This window comes from Sinohyriopsis cumingii, chromosome 7 (assembly GCF_028554795.1).
Source record: "Sinohyriopsis cumingii isolate HCF-2022 chromosome 7, ASM2855479v2, whole genome shotgun sequence".
NCBI lineage: Eukaryota > Metazoa > Mollusca > Bivalvia > Unionida > Unionidae > Sinohyriopsis > Sinohyriopsis cumingii.
The window spans coordinates 108370957-108393185 of NC_142967.1; the positions used below are offsets into that span (position 1 = coordinate 108370957).

Here is a 22229-nt window from a genome sequence, read left to right on the forward strand (position 1 = left end):
GAAAGGTTGAGAACCAGCAAGTGTTGCAAAATTCAACAAATCATTTATTTCTCTAGAATGCCAATATAAAACGTTAAAAACAATTGCAAATTAAATCCCAAATAATCCACTAATTTCTAGCACAAGTCCCAAGATATAAAGTTCTGAATAAACGTTAGTGATAGTCCAAAATCAATCTTTATGACGCATGTCGTGGTCTGTGTATTAGTGAATCATATTAATAGATTCCAAGACTATATCCACATTTGCATTTCGCTATGAATCCAAGACTATATTTCCAACAATGCTATTTTGTTTACACATTGTATTAACAGAGAAGAATCACTTGAGTTAAATAAATTGAAAAAAGGACCCGCCAAAATGAACTGCTGGATACATCAACAATTCAACTGATTCTGTTTGGATCTTAAACACGAACAAATAATAATTTCCAGTTACAAGATTATATAGTCCTCTATTTAAATTCAGATCACAATTAACATTTTCTAAAACCAATAAACTTTCCTAATAAAAATTATCGTTCTGGAAGTTTCCAAATGTTTGCAAGATACAATCTGAGCTATAATTAGAAGGCATGTTACTAAAATTTTATTATTAAACGTACAAAGCAACAGGTAGACACGGCAATTAACCGGTAATTTCCAATATTCTGGACTTGAATTGACACCAAACAAAATTACAAAACCAAAATCAATGATTCAGGACAGGTTAGAAAATTACCTTGATTTTGGACAAGGTCACGTCCAAAATAAAATTAACCATACCATATAATGAATAAAACGTTACAAGAAGCAGTGCCACCGACACCATTAAGTTTGGTTTCTATACCTGCAGGTTATGGGGCGACAAGATCCTGTGTAAGTTGATGAAATTTATACAGGGTGTAACCTGCTTGGTCGGCTCCATCGTTATGAAAGATCGCATACGGGTCAAATATCTAGCGCAATCGTCGCTGTATATGCTGAGACAGATAATCCTCGTGACAACTTCGACGTGATACTTACATATTTTGCTACCCTTTCCAGACAGATAAAGAACATCGTGCGATGCTGCTAACGAGATTCCAGCTTGATCGTGGCATCGTATAGCATGTTGTTTTCCAACGATTTCCAAGATGGTAAAGATAGCGTCCCAGACATTTAATTCTACTTTTAATTGCTCAAACGTTCCTAAGCGAGAATAATACTAAAATACCCAAGACACTCAGTTCTCGCAACATCGCGTTGATGTCAATCAGTGCATCTTTGAAACAAGCTATGATGAAACTTCATACCTTATAGGGATCGCCTAAGACATTTTCTGATATGTATGTACCGTCCAATTTCATCCACAAGCAATATATTTCCTGTTGCCGCATTTGCAATCATTGCCTCTGCGCTGGTTTGCGCCACGTCAGCAAACCTTTTGTTAAGCATATTTCTTAATGACCTTACTGACCGCGATTGTCTTTGTTGCAGTGAAATGGAACGAGTCCGCCTACGATTGTACCCGCAATGTATCAGTCGCTTATCGTTGTTGTCCATCACAAATCATTTGATTGATCCCAGAATTTCAACCGGTCTATGGTAGCACGTTTGCTGCTTCAGCGACTCGCACTGAACCTTTTTAGCATCCGGTGTTGCGTGCATGTAAGATCTAAAACACCTTTGATGGTTCCTTTGAACAATTCCCTGAGGACAGCACAAAGACAAAATTATGTCAGGTAAAAATGTTCTCTAGTTGATAACACGTATGGTTGTTACACGTCCACAAATGACTGCCTTTGAATAAGTTAAACATAAGTTATATCTCTAATGTACAGCTGAATCGACAAAGTCTCATGTCGGAGGGCGATGCGTGGTCTTCCTGGTCCACAAAGGAAAAATGTACGTGAGTGATTCGAGGATTGTTACATGGAAGAAGCACGAAGGCTGTCAGGACAAACGCAAACAGATCACCCGCTCTCTCATTAGGGGAGAACCAAAACAATATGTAGGAATGGGTGGCAACTGCACCGCTAAAGATGATTACGTCGGGGTCATTCTTCGTAAAGGTAACTACCGTTGATGTCGTTACAGGTTAGATATATTTGAATCGTCAAAGTGATCCTGACAATGGCTGGTGCGATATTGTAACTAGTACCGACACGTTCTCATGCAAAATTTGTTCGCATTTCTTGGCATCCGTCCGTCTACGAGAGACGATGGCATAGCTCCAAAGTACGCTTTTGCTTATCCTTCTTTTTAGCTCTCTTTTCAGCTTGTTTTATTCTTCTCTTTTCCTCTGCGTTTTGAACTCCCTGCCTGACAGCTAGACGCCAGCTGGAACGGTTGTTTGCACAGCTCTCCCAGTCGTTGACATTGATGTTTGCTGTCTTCATATCCTTCTTGCAAACATCTTTGTAGCACAGATGTGGTCGTCCAGTTGGTCGTGCACCTTCTGCTAACTCCCCATATAACAGGTCCTTGGGAATGCGACCTGGGTCCATTCTATTGACATGGCCGAGCCAGCGAAGGCGCCTCTCGCTGAGTATGGAGAACATGCTGTTCATGTTGGCGCGTTCTAGAACCTCTGTGTTGGGTACTTTGTCCTGCCACTGGATGTGCAGAATGCGCCGCAGACATCTCAGGTGGAAGCTGTAGAGTTTCCTATCGTGTCTTGCATATGTGGTCCATGTTTCGCTGCTGTAGAGAAGTGAGCTGAGCACGCACGCTTGGTAGACACGCAGTTTTGTCTTCTCTGTGAGGTTGGGGTTGTTCCAGACCCTCTGGTTAAGTCTGGCCATCACTGCTGCTGCCTTGGCAATCCTGCCGTCCACCTCAGAATCAATGGAGAGCGAGCTGGAGATGTTAGACCCGAGGTATGTGAAGTTCTCGACAACTTCCAAATTGTACCCATCGATGGAGACAGAGGGAGGGGAGTCTGTGTCCTGTGCCATGACATTCGTTTTCTTCAAACTGATGGTCAGTCTAAATTCCTTACATGCATGGGAGAGGCAGCATACCAGCTGCTGAAGTCCATCTTCCGTGTGTGATGTCAAGGCTGCATCGTCGGCAAAGAGCAATTCACGGATGAGTACCTCTGTGACTTTAGTCTTAGCACGGAGACGGGCGATGTTGAACAGCTTGCCGTCAGCCCTGGTATGGATGCACACTCCCTCGCTGCAGTCATTGAATGCGTACTGGAGAAGCATGGAGAAGAAGATGGCAAAGAGCGTTGGTGCAAGGACACAGCCTTGTTTGACTCCGCTAATGACTGGGAATGCTTCAGATGTTGCGCCATTGAAACACACTGTGCTGTGCATGTTCTCGTGGAACGACATAATGACAGCAAGCAGACGTGGGGGGGGGGGGGCAGCCGATCTTCTGCAGGAGTCTGAAGAGTTCACTCCGACTAACCATATCAAACGCCTTCGTCAGGTCTATGAAGGCAATGTAGAGGGGCATCCGCTGCTCGCGACACTTCTCCTGCAGCTGACGTAGTGAGAAGATCATGGCTACAGTTGACCTGCCGACTCGAAATCCACACTGGGATTCTGGGTAGACGCAGGAGGCTAGGATCTGCAAGCGCGCCAAGGTAACAAGGGCGAAGGCCTTTCCGACGATGCTGAAAAGGGAGATGCCCCGATAGTTGTTGCAGTCGCTACGGTCTCCTTTGTTTTTGTACAAAGTGACGATGTTGGCGTCACGCATGTCCTGTGGGATGTATCCCTGTTCCCAGCAAAGGCAGAGGAGTGTGTGTAGGGTCTGGAGCAGTGCTGGTTTTCCGCTCTTGAGGACTTCAGGCGGAATGCCGTCTCTTCCAGGAGCCTTCCCACAGGCAAGGCAATCGATGACTTTTCCGAGCTCTTCCAGGGTGGGCTGTGTGTCTAGCTCCTCCATGACAGGCAGGTCTGGAATGGCGTCCAGGGCAGTTCCAGTGACATTGTTTTGGGTTGCATATAGCTCGAGATAGTGCTCAACCCATCGCTGCAGTTGTTTCCCCTGGTCTGTGATGACTTCGCCCGTCTTGGACTTGAGAGGGGCGGTCTTGTAGCTGGGGGGGGGGGGGGGGCTGCCGCCTTTTTGATACCCTCATACATTCCTCTTGTATCCCCGGTGTGAGCAGCTGTCTGTATACTGTTGCAAAGGTTCAGCCAGTAGGTGTTGGCACAGCGGCGGGCGGTCTTCTGGGCGTTATTCCTCGCAATCCTGAGGGCTTGTAGTGTTCTGGGGCTAGGTGCAGCCTTGTATGCCAGGAGGGCTTTCCTCTTTGCCTCAGTCACGGGCTCCATCTCCTCCCAGTTTGCCTCATACCAGTCGACATTTTTTCGCTCCCTCTTCCCGTAAGCTGTGATGGCTGAATTGTACACAGAGTCAGGGATATGGGACCACTTGGAATCAATGGTGTCATCAGGTGTCACTTTGGTGAGGGCTTCCTTCAGTTTGCTGGTGAACTGCTGTGTTTTCTCTGGGTTGCTTGCACAGCAGGTGTTGATACGTGGGTGACCCTTCTTCTTGGCGTGGTGCAGCTTCTTCGGTAATATTCGCACCTTGCTGGCCACGAGGGAATGGTCCGTGTCACAATCGGCACTGTGGTAGCTGCGGGTAAGGAGGACACTGGCCAGTTCTGCATGCCTGGTGATGACAAGGTCTAGCTGGTGCCAGTGGCGTGAACGTGGGTGTCTCCACGACACCTGGTGGATCTCCTTGCATTTGAAGAAAGTGTTGGTCACACATAGGCTGTGGGAGCAGCACATCTCCAGCAGTCGCTGACCATTCTCGTTGATCTTGCCCCTTCCGTAAAAGCCGAGACAGGTGGACCAGGCCTCATGGTCAGCTCCCACTCTAGCATTGAAGTCTCCTAGTAAGTAAAGGCTTTCATTGTTGGGGATACTGGATATTGCCTGATCCAGAGCCTCATAAAACTTGTCTTTCTCCTCGTAGGTGGAGTAGAGGGTTGGGGCGTACACACTGAAGATGTTGACTGGGCCTAAGGATGTTGACAGCCGGAGGGCATGGATTCTCTCAGTACCTGATGATGGAGGTTCAATGAAGGCGATTAGCGTGTTCTTGACGGCAAAGCCTACACCATGCTGCCTAGGTTCATCCAAGGGCTTCCCCTGCCAAAAGAATGTGTAATTGGCTTCCCTGATGGTGCCGCTGTCAGCCAGTCGGGTCTCCTGGAGGCAGGCAATGTCGATGTTCAGTCGGGAGAGTTCTCTGTCAATGACGGCAGTCTTCCGTGCATCGTCGATCTGCTGTAGGTCAGTGGTCAATCCAGGAGATATGGTCCTGATGTTCCAGGTTGCAAAACGAAGAGTTGAATCGTCAAAGTGATCCTGAAAATGGCTGGTGCGATATTGTAACTAGTACCGACACGTTCTCATGCAAAATTTGTTCGCATTTGAGAATCGTATTCATATATTCCGGCCAACCAGCGTCGATCATGTGTCACCAACCGTGTACTGTGGATATGTGATGAATAGACCTGAGTGTAGGCTCCTGTTAGCGGATGTAGATTTAAAAATCACGATTGATCATCAGAAAAGAGTCCGTGTATGTTTGCAGCATCTTGTCGCAGTACTACGGGTTGATCATGTTATATTAGGAGTCGTTCATGAGCAGCCACCAACAAGGACGCGCAAACAAAGATTGTTCTGATTTAACATGGACCATTTGCCTCGCACGGCAATGCGTCCGCCCTCGAATACCTTGCGTGACTAGAAAGCAGGTTGCGCAATAAGTCTGTAATGTTTGTTTTGCTCCTTTTCCAATATAATATAAACGGGAACATTGTGAATTTGAAAAAAGTCTTTTCCAAGTTCGTTTGACGCGTCTACTCTCTAATTCATATTCATCTGAATGTACAAAACCATCGACGCTCAGGCCCGGCAGGCCAAATGGTCTAAATCTAGGGTGGCCGAGTGGTCTAAAGTGCTTGCCTTTACTGATCACTGCCATATCACTTCTGTCCGCGTGAGTTCGAAAATCCGACTCGGCATATTTGAGTATAATAGAAAGCTTGCAAGTATCTTCTTATGTGTTGGTGGTTCTTACCGGGGTTTTCAAGGGTTCTTCTTCCATCCGTTATATTGGCCGCCATTTATAGTCTATCTTGTGCTGTGAGATGTTATAAACATAAAACAGCGACAGCATCCATCAATGTACTATGGCGAAACCATACTGCAGGTTTCGGATATGAATATCACAGTTGAGTTCTTGGCTTTGGTTCGGAACCACCTTGATGCATTCCGTGAACGTACACCCAAAATCATTTGCGTGAGCACGCTGGTACGGGGACTTCCACTCGCAGGCCTCCAACCAACATCACTGGTAATTTTTCTATTGACACTGGTTGCATAATCGCCAATGTATCCGGTTTCAAGATACATGATGTAATTGAGGTGGAACGCAGGGTCTTATCCGTCCACGTTCGGGTTGTTCGTGAGAAAATAGCCATATCTTTGCATGGACGTTTAAGAACCAAATGTTGATCAATGTAGGTTAGTTGGTTTTCGACAGCAGGGCATCAGATGCTATTCCTAGCGATAGTGTACGGTGTCAAGCTTGTACACTTCTATACCAGTATCGCGGAACGCCTAAAATACACCCGCTAGCAGCAGTAAATCACTGTACAATTACAAATCGTGGTAGTGGTTGAGCTTTAGAAAACAAAACGCGGAATAAACAGTCGTCGGTAGAAATGACTTCGCGGGACGATGACGAATAGGAGGCTTCAATCGGTGGCGATAGAGTGTCAGCAAACTTCTTCTGTGTCGCTCTTGTAGTCGTACGGGTATATTCCTTTAAGCATAATAAACTGCAACTGACATCATTGCTGGGAATAACAAACATTGGTGCATTTGCTGGTTTCTAACCGACTACATTCACCATATCCTTTACATTCTGTAAATGTTTTTCTTTCAAAACGTCCAAGTTTTAATATTGATTGATACTGTTGTCTGTTGTCTATATATTAAACTTCTATCATTTTTGTTAAAGAACGACATTTCCTGGTGGTAACCAAGTGTTACATTATTCATCATATATATCCGTCACTATTTACAAGAACATATTGCTTCATTAATGCATGAGTACTGATGTGTGATAAATGATTTTCCATCCCTCTATGAGGCTTGTTAATATAACTAAACATTGTCTGGTTTCGTTTTGTGTGAATTAATTATAATATTTCATATAAAACCGATGAAGAAAAATGTATTAGGAAGGGCGATGCAGTGAAATACAATGCGAAGGAAACCACGTTAAATAAAACTGAGCTCAGTTGACTGAATAAATAACGTATCAGCACAATGTTAATATTATACTTTCTATATTCAATTCTGGACAAGAGAACAGTGTTACGAATCTATGTTCTTAGACAAGAGAACAGAGAAAGCCATGCAACAAGTTTAGGATAATTCAGCAAATAATTTATTTCTCTACATTAGAACATGAAAATTTTATGTTATTTACAGGATCATGAATTAAATCCCAAATAATCATACAAGTTCTATTACAATTTCAAACGTAAAGAGTGGTCCGAATGAATTGCAGTAATGAATAAATGCTGATGAGCCAATGTTCTTGGATGAGCCGATGTACCATTAGTATTGATGTATTGCCATGATATAACCCAGAATGTCCTCGAATAAATTTATAATAATCCTAAATAATGATTTTGTTAATAATATCAATGAGCACTTTTCAATTTCAATGAATACTTTTAAATAACTGATTCCTCTGAAATTAAAGCTGAACTCAAAAGATGATGATTTTAGAGAATGAACAAAAAGTGGAAATGAATACTTTTGATGCAATAAACGTTGTAGAAAAATCTAAGACAAATGTACTTTAAAAATGTGAGTCGAACGTTTGCTTCCAGAGCCACCTAATTTTCTAGACAACATGAGACCTGGAACTCAAACACCAGCAAACAAACATATTTATAACAAGAGACCGCTCCAGTGGCCTAGTGGTTACAGCGTACGCCTTGGATGCGAAAGGTTGCCCTATGAAACCCTGGCCGAGTCACACCAAAGATTTATAAAAATGATACAATCAGCTTTCCCGCTAGGCGCTCATAATTGACAGGTTATTGTTAGGACCGGTCCGCCCTGGTGTCAGAATACTGTGAACAGGTGGGACATCCTGCTACATACCCGCGGAATGATGCACCCGCGCTAACCATCACCTTAAGCTGCCACGCTTCAGACATCGTAGTAATATGACTGAACCATTGTTAACGCAACGTTAAAACACGCACACTTTGTACAAGACAAAACGAAGGTAAACCTTCTTGAATATCCCAAGGTCACGGAGTCATGTCAACGTGCTTAAAGTATCTATCTTAAAGTATAAGATTCAATCATTGACAAAAGCTAACTATGTCATATGTTGTTTATAGACGACGCTTGCAATCAACAAAAACGAAATAAATGTAAAATATACATATCCAGTACATTAATGAAAGCCAAGATCAACGTTCACAAAATCAATTTATGCTATTGACTTTCGGTTACGACGTGTGGCGATAAGTACATCAAACTACTCTGCTAAATATAAGTTTTAATAGTACAATAAAAATGAAAGATATCCATTGCGTGCAGATGGTATAACAATGTGTTGTAATTAACGTGAGATACCATATGCACACATGATCTAGGTTTAATTTAGACAACAATAATGACTGCTTTGAAAATTTAACATACAAAATACTGAAAATTATTTTGCAAGAATTAATAATGAAATAAACGAAACTACAACAGTACAAACAAATGACACTACATATTCTAGAGTAACAAAAAGATCAAACCATCAATACATATTGATTGTAAATTATTTGACAGTAAGCCGAAACGGTAGGATTATTGTCGAATAATAAAATAGTGTGTTTATGATCCCCAGAATTGGGCAGACATGGTAAAATATAACATTGAAAAGTGCCATTTCACTGAATTAAATATACTCTTGGTATTTTTGTGGGATCATGATATCAAAATGTATTTCACACCACATAGTAAACTGAAATAGATAATAGTATGGAACTAGGTCAAAGAGAAATACATGCCATGATAATTAGGTGTTCTCTGGAAATATATATGCACAGAATATAAATGTATTGTCTGCAAAGGAAACGCCTTACGCGGTTAGTTTCTATGAAGCATTAAAAAATAATAATTGTTTCCAAAGTATTAAGATGTAAGACGACTGCTAAGAATAACGTAACAAGGGTTTATGAGGATATTTATTCTTCTTCGGTTGTCCATCCTGTTCGATGGTGACGCTAATGGCTTTTGTGTCCAAAGCTTCAAGCACACATGATGTTGCAGGTTGGGCATAGGAAGTCTTTGGACGTGATTGTCGGGGATGCTGAGGTGTACTGTTTTTCTGTCATCGCTGTGATTCTTTGGCAGTGGTTATCCTCCACTACCTAAATAGCGATGAGCGTGCTGCATGTAAACCTTACCTTGGCAGAGTCTCGTACCTTTTCAGGTTACACTTAGGGTTGTCTTTGTACCATTTCCTGGGGCGCCCTGCGCTGGGCTTTCAGCGGTAATGCCTTAATTCTAGGATTACAGGTCCATTTAAAGACTTTTAAGTTGGACACTCTGTCTTGCCATCTTATGCACATGATTACCCGTAGTGAGTGCATGTGGAATTGCTCGATCTGCGTAGGATTACCACACTAAGCAATCCGGGTTTCACATCCATAGAGCAATGTCGTGAGGACGACAACTTTTTAAACCTTGATCTTGGTGGACTGTGACATCATGTATTCCTAGGCTTGGATTGCCCGTCGGATTCTCGCTGTAGTTTCATTGTCCACAGACCCATCTGAAGACATTGTGCTTCCCATGTATGTAGAGCTCTCCACGTAGGTGGTTTTCCAAGTGCGCCATAAGTGCTACGTGGTCGGCAAACAGAGCTTCGAGAAGTAGTATGTCAGGTGTCTTTTTTGTTGAAGACGAGCAATGAAAATCAAACAAGGATCAATCAAGGCGATACTTCATGTAGACTCTAATGTCGAAGTCCTTCGCTGCATGGAATATTACTTGAGTGAAGAAGATGCTGAACTGTACAGGTGGGAGTACACAGCCCTAATACACTCCAGTCGATACGCTAAAGTGTTCTGAGTGCTCACAATTGGACACGACCTCTTCTGTCATGACGTTATGGAACAAATATATAAGGGTGGTTAACTTTATGGGGCAGCCAAGGTTTCCTAAGACAAGCCACGTGGCTTCTCTATTAAGATAGTCAAAAGCCTTGGTGATAGAGATCCATATTCTTTTCCATGCATTATCCCGTATTTGCCTCACGGTGAAGAATCCGCGCTGTGAATCAAGAAGTAATTCCTCTGAGAGGGCTGCGACAAGGCTGTTCAGAACGGTAAAGGAAAAACTATTCAATGCAATGGAGGGCAGATAAATTCCTCTGCAGTTCTTGCAATCAGCTCTAACACTTTTATTATTGTATAGAGTGATGAGAGTGGCATCTCGTAGATCTGTAGGTGTTTCCTCCTTGCCCCAAATGCAACTGAATATATCATGGAAAGATCCAAATGAATCTGTGTCATGAGCCTGAAATACTTATGCAGGAATTCTATCTTTACCTGGTGCTCTGCCACAGTTCATCTTTTCAGTTACAAACCTACTTCTCAGATTGGTACAAGTCTGGCTTTTCATGGACTGGTCTTTGATGTATTTGCTATAATGTTGTTGTATTTGTTGTGATGTTGAACTGTCCACAGTCGATGAGCGATTGAGGAGCGATTGAGGAGCTGACTGAAGTGTACATTCCATCACGCTTGTATCCATTCCATGTCTTTAATTGTTGCAGTGCCATCTTCTGAGAACGGATAGGTTGATCCTGATCTGGGAGGTCCATAATCAGCTTTAACCGCACAATAGAACATCGTGGAAATCCTCATATCAGTACGTTGCTGGATTCTCTTAGCTTTATATCCCAACCATCGATCCTGCGTTTTTGAAGTTCCAGTTGAGTCCTAGACTGCAGTTTCTTGAACTTGTCTCTCCTGGAGATGGAGGTTTTGTCTTTCGGCCGCTCAGATAATGCCCTGTTCTTTTCTTCAATCATGATTTTGATGCCCTCATTATACCCATCGAACCAGTCATGGTGGACTCTTGTTCTATGACCCAGTACTGTGTTAGTTGTTTCTGTCACCATCTTTTTAAACTTGGTCCATTTTTCAGTTAGGCATCCAGTCAGTGGTCCTTCAACAGATAGATGGTTGTTGAGTTTGATTCGGAACTCTGTCTAGTGCTCCGGGTGCTTTAACTTGCTTGTGTTGAGTACAGGCCTTACCTTTTTGGGTCGTTTATGGTGATGAGGGATACTGTGAAGGTTAAACTTGGTTCTGACAAGTCTGTGCTCAGTGAAGCACACTGCTCCACGCATGGACCTGGTGATGAGGACATTACTGACGTCCCTTTGCTTAGTTGTGGCATGGTCCTTGAGAAGACAATGCTAAGACCTTGGGTGCATCCACGTTGTCTTGCACATGTCCGCTTTTCTGAATATAGTCTTCGTGATCAAAAGGCTGTGTTCAGCACATTTGCCGCGGAGAAGCGGACCGTTGTTGTTCCTTTTCAAAATTCCATATTTCTCGACCACAATACTCTGCTGAGCTTTGTCCATGCCAACTCTAAAGTTGAAATTATCCAACATGAATAACGTGTCATTGGCCAGAACATATCTTTGGATATAGTCCAAGTCAGTATGGAACTGTTGCTTGGTTTCATCTGGACATGTTATGGTTGCGGAATAGGTACTTATGATTGTCAGGAATTGTTAGCATCTAATCGGGATGCGGAGTTTCACGAATCTCTCGTTGATGCACGTTAGTAGGTCTAGGAGGTTGCTCAGCAAGCTTGCCCCAATGTCAAGTCCACGACATAGATCCTGTCCTTCTCTTCACCTTTTCATGCCTGCGTTTCTTTTCTAGAAAAAGGTGTACTCACCTGTCTCCGTCAGAGATTACTCCCCTGCAAATCGTGTCTCACTGAGTGCTGCCAAATCAATATTGTATCGTGCTGGTTCTTTAGCGATAAGGGCTGTTCGTCTTTGGGGTCTTGCGCCCGTCTTTTGGCCCATAATTATACATACATTACATTCTCCTATGACAATTTGCATTCTTCCTGGTTTCTCTGTTCTACTATTTTCTGAGTTTCGACCGCATTAAAGGATATTCTGCCAGTCACAGTAGACTGCCTAGACTTTATAGGGCCGATAACGTTTAGGTCACATGTTATAGACTCCTCCTGTACAGGGCGAGCAGTGTTGTCCTCAAAAGGGTTGCTCATCACTCAGGATGCTGCCGGACTCAGAACGACCACGTGTCCAAGGGCAGCTTACGTGCATATTTATGACTAGGACTGCCCGTGGTCACCTCCACCTATGGCTTCTCCACACCCCAATCAAAGCAGGAATTTTAAAATTTACTAGCACAGTCACATATGGGATGCACAACAAACCTGTGCCGGAGAGCACTTAAAGTGGGAAAGTCCTTACTCAGTGGCGATCCCACTACCTTGGCCACGGGAGCCGATTCCTAAGGGCATGAAGCATGATAAGGACTGGCTATTACGTTGGCTGCAGTTGATGGACGCGATTTATAATGTGCTTCATCGATGTCATCAGCACTCCATAGCACTTTTCTGGTCCGCCATGAAGGTCGTTGTTTCGATTATGATCTAATCCGTCTAATCAGCCTGAAGGTTTACTTGGAAGGTCCCTCTATTTAACCCATAGGTGGGGCAGTAGTCGATATGACGACACTGTATGCCTGGGGTCGAATGCTGCATAGTTACCATGTGTTGCCACGAGGAGGCACTGAAATAGTCTTAATGGTGGAGAGGCAATGTACTGGCTGGGGGAGGTGGGCTTACGTGCTAGGCTCCCCTTTTTGGGAATGGATGTTCGAGGCTAGTCAGCGATTACTAGTTAAAGCAAACTATACAAGCAACAACTACACTATTCCACTAGACGCATCAAACACTCTGTGGCACAGCCATTAGCACACTTACCAGGATACTGGAACGAAATAATTTTACGCAATATGAAAAATGCGTTGTAAAATAAAGTTGGAAAAGATGTTCATCTTATGAGAACATTTTGAGACCGATAACGCAAACGCTGTAACTCAAACACTACATATTATACATATAGAGTTATACAGTCTGAAGTATAGGTTTTTACTAAACATGTTTACTTATAAAATCGCTGGAGAAACGGCGACCTAATGGAAATTGTAAAAGCAAATTTTATCCTTACTCATAGATATACTTTAAGCTAATATAGATTATATTGTCTATAGATTTCAGAAGATGGTAAAACAAATTGAATCAAATAACAAGTTGACATCTTACCATCTTAAATTCAAGAGCCAAAGTCTAAAATAAAGTTTTAAAATTCCGGAAGAGTCCTTTTCAATAGAAGGAGCAATATATTTGAAAATCGTGCAATATAATTTATTTTAGACAGGTTAAAACTTGTGTATGTTTTTTATTTAAAACATACAACAGAAACAAACATTTCGCAAACATAAAGGTTCTACCAAAGATTATGTAACTCAAATATATGTATATCACAACGCATCCATAAATTAGTTTATAAAATCAAAAAATTTTCAACATTGAAATAATGGGGACTTAACATCACCGGTATTCCAAGGAAACTGCATGACATTCGAAATATTGAAAGTATTTGGAATTTTCGCAAGGTTAAAAATAAATAAAGCTTGATTAAAAAGAGTACGACACATTTCTAGACTACTAATAGTTCGCACTATAATCATCTAACTTATATTAGGCACTAACTTATAAAAAGGTAATAGACATAAGCATGATGTACTTTGTCCTTGAAACGATATTATTATAATGATAAGTACTAGCATTGTTTCCAGATTGGGCTGAATTAAATCCGCTTGTTTCGACCTTGTACGAACAGGCAAGATAATAAACTTAATCAACACTTTATTTTCTGTTTTGATCTCGATACAGCTATATACTGAGTAGAAGTAGCACTTTTAAATGATTATGCAAAAATTATATGAACTGTATCGACAACTGTATTTGACACTGAGCAAGAATTCAGTAACAGTCTATTGCCTCAGTTAATAAAGAGATACAACGAACATTATAACAAATGCTTAAATTATGTATTGAATTTGGAATTCCTGTATTTGTAGCAGCAGGAAATAATACCTGTGATTTCGGTTACATTTATAACAGAGTAGTCTGTTCCAAAGTATCACACATGGTAACGATGTAAGCTAGTGACCGGTCATGCTTCGTGTGCCAAAAGTAAAGGCTAACCACATATTATCACATATAATATAGTACTATGAAAAAGCACTCCAGATATGGGGTCCGAATGTGACTATGTACAAACACCACGGATGAATAACTGTTATAACATCCAAATGCATTTACTACAAGCTAAATCTTATGAAATTTGAATGTCACGAATGTTTGATTATAATTCCAGGAAAGTAATAAATATCAAAATCATTGAGTAACTTCCCAATAATCCTTATAATCAAGCAAATTATTGTCTGTTTAGAATAAATGATACAGCTCTGCAGTTCCATAGGATCACGTGATGATATCCCGATCTCCATCTATCTCATATTTGACCTATTTTCAACCAACTAGTTGTTGACGTGAACTTTGCAATTTCAGCTGCATCTATGAGTGAAGAAAGTACATTGCACAGGCCAGCCATAGCATTAAAGAATTATGATATATCATTGCCTAAATCAATCCAACAGAGAAGAGCTATCATATAAAAATTGTATATGTGATATAGATATCTGTAACAATATATATATATATATATATATATATATATATATATATATATATATATATATATATATATGTGTGTGTGTGTGTGTGTGTGTGTGTGTGTGTGTGTGCGAAACCTTAATTACATGACACAATTTTACCCCTGGAAAATAGCAAAGATATTATTTAACATGAAAGTATACTTTCTTAAATTTATTCAAAGCTCAAGTGTCGTTTAAAATCATAATTGGCTTGAAAAACGAGTACTTGTTTCCACACAGTAATGTTTTTAAGAGTGTGTGTAGTGTGCATTTGAGTAGTCTCTATCGATATTGAATATGAATTCAGATTGTTATTTTAAGCGAAGTCTATTAGGAATAGAATAATTGCCGCTAGTTGTAGCAAGAAAACAATTTGCACCCAAACCTTGTCACCTGAGGAAAACAGTTAAAGTTGACTCAGGAAACTAGATTTGATTATAACGTTCTGTGCATTTCCCTAGAGTATTTAAATCTATAATATTCATTTTATTTTCTTACAAAGTAAAACAAATCTATGAATCTATGCTTATATTTAATCGGTGTCGACATTTCTGAAGTTATTATTTTAGCCATGTTTGTAAGGAAACGTGTATTTTTCATGGCCGTTCCTTTATCTAACTTTGTTTTAAAACATTTCTCTGGGCTATGCCATATATTGTTGGAGAAAAAAAAACTAAAGGAACTGTTCGGGTAAGTGCCGGGGTATGATTCAAATGTAAAATGAACACAGCTTGGAATAAGCTGGCATGAATGTTAACATATAGCTGACGATTTTCAACATGCACATTAGCCAAACAGTCGGAGATTCAAAGAAAATAAATAGTCATTGCCATGAATCGGTAGACTCATGTTCACTGAGCAAGATTTCGTCAATGGCTTCTTTTCCTGACATCCATCGTCTAAATGTATTTTATTGTCATATTTAATATTTGCTCGCGCCAGAATGTTTCCATTTAGAGCAAGTCCTTCTCGCAGTATTTAAATTAGTTTAAAATGTCGTGAATCTAAGAAGAATGAGTTGACATAATGCAAAAAGCCATACCCCAAATAAACCGTTATTTTTTCTCTCTTTTCCACAGGCAATGCATGAATGTTTGTAAGTTGCACAATTTCTGTGTCTGTCATCCATATTTCTGTGACCTTTCATAGCGAATGAATTAACTAAAAAACAAATAGACATATATCTTATTTCAGATCATAACTATTTCAGGCAAAATATAGAAAATCTGTGTCAATAGAGAAAATGTACCTATGATTTAAAAAGTGGATAAAGTAATTGTAGGAAAGATATCTAATTTGTAGTTCCAGGATTGCCCATATGTTTTTCTAAATACTCTTTATTATATTCAACATACGATTTATATGACACGTGGGTATTTTCAGATGCTCCTGAGATAAATGTTACAATTACTGGCTCCAATTATCAAAACATGACACCGTATGCCATTTGTGAAGCCAGTGGATTTCCCTCAAAGTATACATTCCATCCCTGGAAGCACGTGCTTGGAGAAGTGACAATTAGATCCCATCTCCATAGTAGTCCTGAAGACAACATATATTACAACAAAAATATATTGAAACTGAATAGGTTGTCACTGCAGGATATGGGATCTTACGTCTGTTCCGTCGACAACGGCGTAAAAGGGGTCAATGGGAATGTTATACAAACTGGTGCTGCAGTTCTTAATGTCAAAGGTAATATATGTTACCATTAAATTCGCATATATGACATACATTCTATTACACGTGCCTAATATGTAATGTATAATTCATACCGCTCTGATCCGGCATTACATAGAGGAAATTTAATTTGTACTTTCTCATTCGTTTCTGTCAAATTATGTATACTGTTGTCAGCTGAAAGGAATGTCTAATGTATAACCCTATTGTATCAGTAGTATAAAGTCAGTGATTTCAAATATCTTGGAACATTAGCGCACTGAGTATTAGACCAAACCTTGTTGGTATGCTTATTATTGAAATGCATGGTTATATGTTAACAACGTGATGAAAATACAAAGATTATAGTTATTGTCCTTTAATTTGAAATTAGATTTGAATCTTATTCTGCTGCCAAATACAATACGTTTAATGAATCGACTTCATGTGTAACATTTTCAAATAACACTATTAATATAAAATGGTAGCATTGCGTATTAAAACAAAATACGTGTAATGAATCGACTTCATATTTAACATTTTTAAATCACACTATTAATATAAAATGGTAGCAATGCGTATTAAAACAAAATACGTGTAATGAATCGACTTCATGTGTAACATTTTCAAATCACACTATTAATATAAAATGGTAGCAATGCGTATTAAAACAAAATACGTGTAATGAATCGACTTCATGTGTAACATTTTCAAATCACACTATTAATATAAAATGGTAGCAATGCGTATTAAAACAAAATACGTGTAATGAATCGACTTCATGTGTAACATTTTCAAATCACACTATTAATATAAAATGGTAGCAATGCGTATTAAAACAAAATGTTTAAAATTTTATGCCAATTCGAATTTCTACTCCTTGCTGTTTATGAATGGGTATCGTGTCATTGTAAAGTGAAAGTGATTTACAGCAAAAGAAACCAACAGAATGACGGATAATGTATGTCGATTTATTTATTTCTATTCTAGGGATCCCAGCTGTGGTAAATATAAAAGATGACACATTTGCTGGAGAAATTGGTTCACCTGTCATTGTCGCCATACACTTTTATAGCGACCCGGTCATTAAGGAGTTTACATTTCTAAGAAATGGTACGGACGTCAAAAACACTAGCAGGACATCAACGTATATCTGCAAAGACATTGTTGAATTAATGTTCTATGGTATCAAGGTTAAGATGGAGGTCCAGACTGCAAATCTGTTGATTCGGAATCTAAGGACATCTGATTTCAAAGACTACACTCTTGTGTTAGAAAATTCACATGGTAAAGTGGAATTTACATTCCAGCTGGATCCATCAGGTACGAAATCACTGTAAAAGCATAACCATACAGCTTAATACAACGACAGGTTTTCAATGAAACTATTATGTTTATTGCTATCGTATATAACTAAAATGAAAAACACCCTTAGGCATGTTTAATGTTTCCTGTGTATTGTGGTGGGGTGGGAGCAGGTAGCAACTGAGAAGTACTCCACAAAAGATGTGATTTAACTCAAAACGTTTGTGTTAATATGATAGAAGATAGAATATTTCACTAGTTTAAACCATGCTATACTGTAAGTGTTCAAAGTGTGCAAAAAGTTAGTTTGCGTGATTGCCCACATAACTGCTTATCTGTGATCATTTGATCTTCTCATCGTATGAAAACCATTGTAGATTAACTAAACGTGTTTCGGTTTAAAGTTGTTTTCAATTCAAGGAACATAAGTATTCTATATTTAACAAACATTTAATGATTATAACAAAATAAAAGAAATCAATTTACGAATATCTAACTGATGAATGTTTCCATTTAACTTATTGCCCCCCCCCCCCCCCCATATTCACTGGAAGGGGAGTTAAGCCTAATGAATATATGAGCATTAGTGATTGTCCTAGACTACTACGGATGCTTAAATTTGAAAACAACATGATTCAACTTAGTGCATAAATTTATGTCGTCCGAATCTCTTAACTGAACATTTCTAAAACTGAAAGCCTGCAGTCCAAATCGCCAGATCATACTTCAGTACCATTTCCGAAATTATAATTCTGAAGTAATGTGTAATTCATATGATATTATTTCTGCCTTCATTTCAGCATCGGCTAAGTTTAATGGGTGAGCCGAAAAACTCAGCATGTTTAATAGTTGAGTGGATTGGATCTAAAATTCTCTAAACTCACATTTGGTCATCAGCGAGGTAGAAAATATCTAGATAAGATCTAACACTACTTTGTATTGATACTCTCAACGCAGAAGAGTTTGACTTTAAAAGAACAGTAAAAAGCTAGAAAGTAATTTTCGACTATAACAAATTTGAAATTTTTATTTACTGTAATTTACTAAATACTAAAACTTCTTTTGTTTCTAAGACTAATTAGCTGAGGTGTTCAAGTGAATAGTTTGAACGCTCATGGCAGGTTAGTCGATATGTCTAAGACAGCAGATTAATTTAATTATAGCAGCGTGTATGATTTTGAAAATTTTTACTGAAATCTTGGTTGTTACCATTTTTTTCAAACAAGGAGATATATTTTAACATTCTGAAGAAATATCATCACAATTATAAAATCATGAAATAGTATATTATATTATTTGTTTTATAACGTCTGTAAAAGTACATGATGCAAAACTATTTTCATGATTAGCCGAGATAATAGCCGCTATCAAGGTTACAGTTCCAAACCTATATGAAGCAAAGAAATCAAGTTAGATTAAATTGATAAAGCCGCAGACGAATTAATGACAGTTTTGCGGATAATACAAATTGACTAATTTTGCCATCAGCCTGGTATATTTCTTACGCAGGACAGAACTTAATATGATAATGATCACTATTATCCTCTTTCTCGATAACACGTTTACAATTGTATATGTGACAACATAGATATGTTCGTATAAAACCGACAGAAGCGTCTGACGTATAACATGTAGAGCAAAATATAAAAAATCAAATACAAACATTGCTATATATATATATATATATATATATATATATATATATATATATATATATATGATAAGCTATGTTTCTTCATTCTGACCTAATGAATGTTGCTCACAAATGGACATATTTCATGCAATACTAACTGGACTCTGGTTGTTGTTTTAAAAGTTGTTTCATAATACTTTACGGAGCTTTGTCTACAAAAAAGACATGCCTAACGCTTTAATTGAATTATTGATATAGTATCACAACATATCGGATATATAAATGCCAGCAACGTAATATTTTATTTCCAGTTTAAGAAAATTTATTTGGGAACATTTAGATTATGATATGCTTAGTTTATTCCACACGAGGCCGTACGTCGCACTATATAAATATATATAGCTGATTCTGAGATGGAACGTATGCTAAAGGAAACCTATTGGATTCACCGTCTTAATACGGTATATCCAAAAGGTCTAAATTCCAAAACACTATACGACATTCATTAATCACTTTTTTAATTATGACCCCTGTTTACAATCAGTTAAGAATAGTTTTATATCATTCTAAAAATATTTTTATACCATTCCAATTTACAGAAAAACTTAACTAGTGAAAGTACAACAAATAAATATCATAAAAATAAGTTAACTAATTCTTACATATGAAAGCATATTTTTAAATTAATTCTGAATATATTATGATTGAATATTTATACTTTTTTACTATACAAATTGAGTTCCGATGAAAATACTGAGCATCTGTCAATAATATATAAAGATATAATATATTACTATTTTTATGTTGAATTTGTTTTAATTTTCAATTTTATTTATTTATTTTATTTTTTATATCTTTTTTAAACGCGCATTATACATAATAAAAGTATTAATCAAACTTTGTCGCCATGTATTCATAAATTATATATATATATATATATATATTGGAAACTATCTACCTATCTATTCATGTGTGACAATTATCAAAATTGGGAGTGTAAGCGTATGTTCTCTATTCAAAACAACCCTATTATCTGGTACCTGGCTGATTGAATTGTATATCCATTTAGTGGATTTTGTTACATGAAAATGATGTAGTTTTGGTGATTGATTACGATTATGTTGAATGTTAGCATTAGCGTTATCATATATTTTTAAGACTATGATAGTATCATCTGTGTATAGACTGATTTACAAAACGTAAAAAATGTATTACTAAGATTAGAATATAATTATATCATTGACGAATGAAATTTTAAAATTATTTTATATGGTACGTACATATCTGTCTTGGGCTAATTGTTTTTGTGGTAGCTACAAATGAAGAAACTAAAGACCCAGCAAGAATATATATATATATATATATATATATATATATATATATATATATATATATATATATATATATATATATATATGCGATTTTGTTCCATCAGTTATTCCGGATGTATGCTTATTCGGTGGCTATATGGGTTAGTGCTTTTAGGGAACGTTATGGGTGCCGTAACCAACGGACCGAAGGATGAGATCTTGGTAAAGTACTAGTTAAAACATCTCTGACCTATTTAATAATATTTTTTCTCCATTGTAAAATATTCTATTCAGATTACCATGGATCTTCCTTCGGGATTCAGGGCGGTACTCTCAGCATAGTTTGGTTTTTAATTTGTAACTTTTTAAAATTAACCTCTGTACACTCTAACTTCTGTCGTCAGGATCCGTAGCGACCGTCTACTTAAATTTGAATTAACTTTTAGATCGATATACACGTGTGTCTGCTATACACGGATGCCTATATCATCAACTTTGTTCTATTCTAAATTGAGGGTTGTGTTTAGTTGAGAAGAGTAATGTGGTTGGTGTGAACAACAAAGGCTGTGGTTACCGTTAACTAGCTAATTCTGTTCGAATCTCTGTAACAATTCCCTAACCAGCAATATATATATATATATATATATATATATATATATATATATATATATATATATATATATATATATATATATATATATATATATATATATATATATATATATATATATATATATATATATATATATATATATATATATATATATATATATATATATGTGTGTGTGTGTGTGTGTGTGTGTGTTTATGTCTCTGATTACGTTTTGAAAGCAAAGCACGAAAAGATTAAAATTAATTCTTACCGTAAGTGAGAATGAAATGGTTATTTTATGGCGACGTTTTTGATGATATGTCACTTGTCACCTTAAACGTACCTTAGCGCACTATAATCTGGGCAAGATCGGACCTAAAATGAAGTTTTTGCGTCTTCTGCCTTTGATTGACTAATTTAATTAATGAAGAAATATAAATTTAAGTTTTGAAATCAAAGTTCCGTGAAAACAAATGATGATGTCATTGAAAACTTAAATGAGACTTTCGAAAGTCATCATTAGTTGATGACCTCTCTAAAAATAGGATTAGCAACGTTCCGGTTGCAGAAAAATGATGTGATATCAGTATAATACTTGCTAATCGACACATACTTGTATGGTTCTGCTTCATGAGAAAAATCCATGACATTTTCAACTATTAGTGCAGCTGTAACTTTATGTCAAGTAAACGACAGGTTACTTTGCTTCACACATTTAGCTACTTGACCATGAGCCGACTAATCGAAGGTACACCAACCAATACAATTGTATGTGCGTTTTGATGTCATAAACCGTGATGTATGTATTTCATAATGGCATAGGTAAGCATTATGAGCATTTCATAATGGCATAGGTAAGGTTGACTTGTTCATTTAATACTTGAATAGGAATCGAAAACTAATATAATTATATTTCATG

The 22229-nt window shown here is 38.1% G+C and overlaps 1 protein-coding gene across 1 annotated transcript in view; it reads left to right on the top strand.

Annotated features, from left to right (window-relative positions):
- Positions 1-22229, top strand: part of LOC149795910 (uncharacterized) — a 102544-nt gene that overhangs the window by 75283 nt on the left and 5032 nt on the right. Inside the window, exons 7-8 of the mRNA XM_089964149.1 lie at positions 16195-16506; positions 17461-17793. Of these exons, the coding sequence (XP_089820275.1) occupies positions 16195-16506; positions 17461-17793 (645 nt within the window). The remainder of the gene's footprint in view (positions 1-16194; positions 16507-17460; positions 17794-22229) is intronic.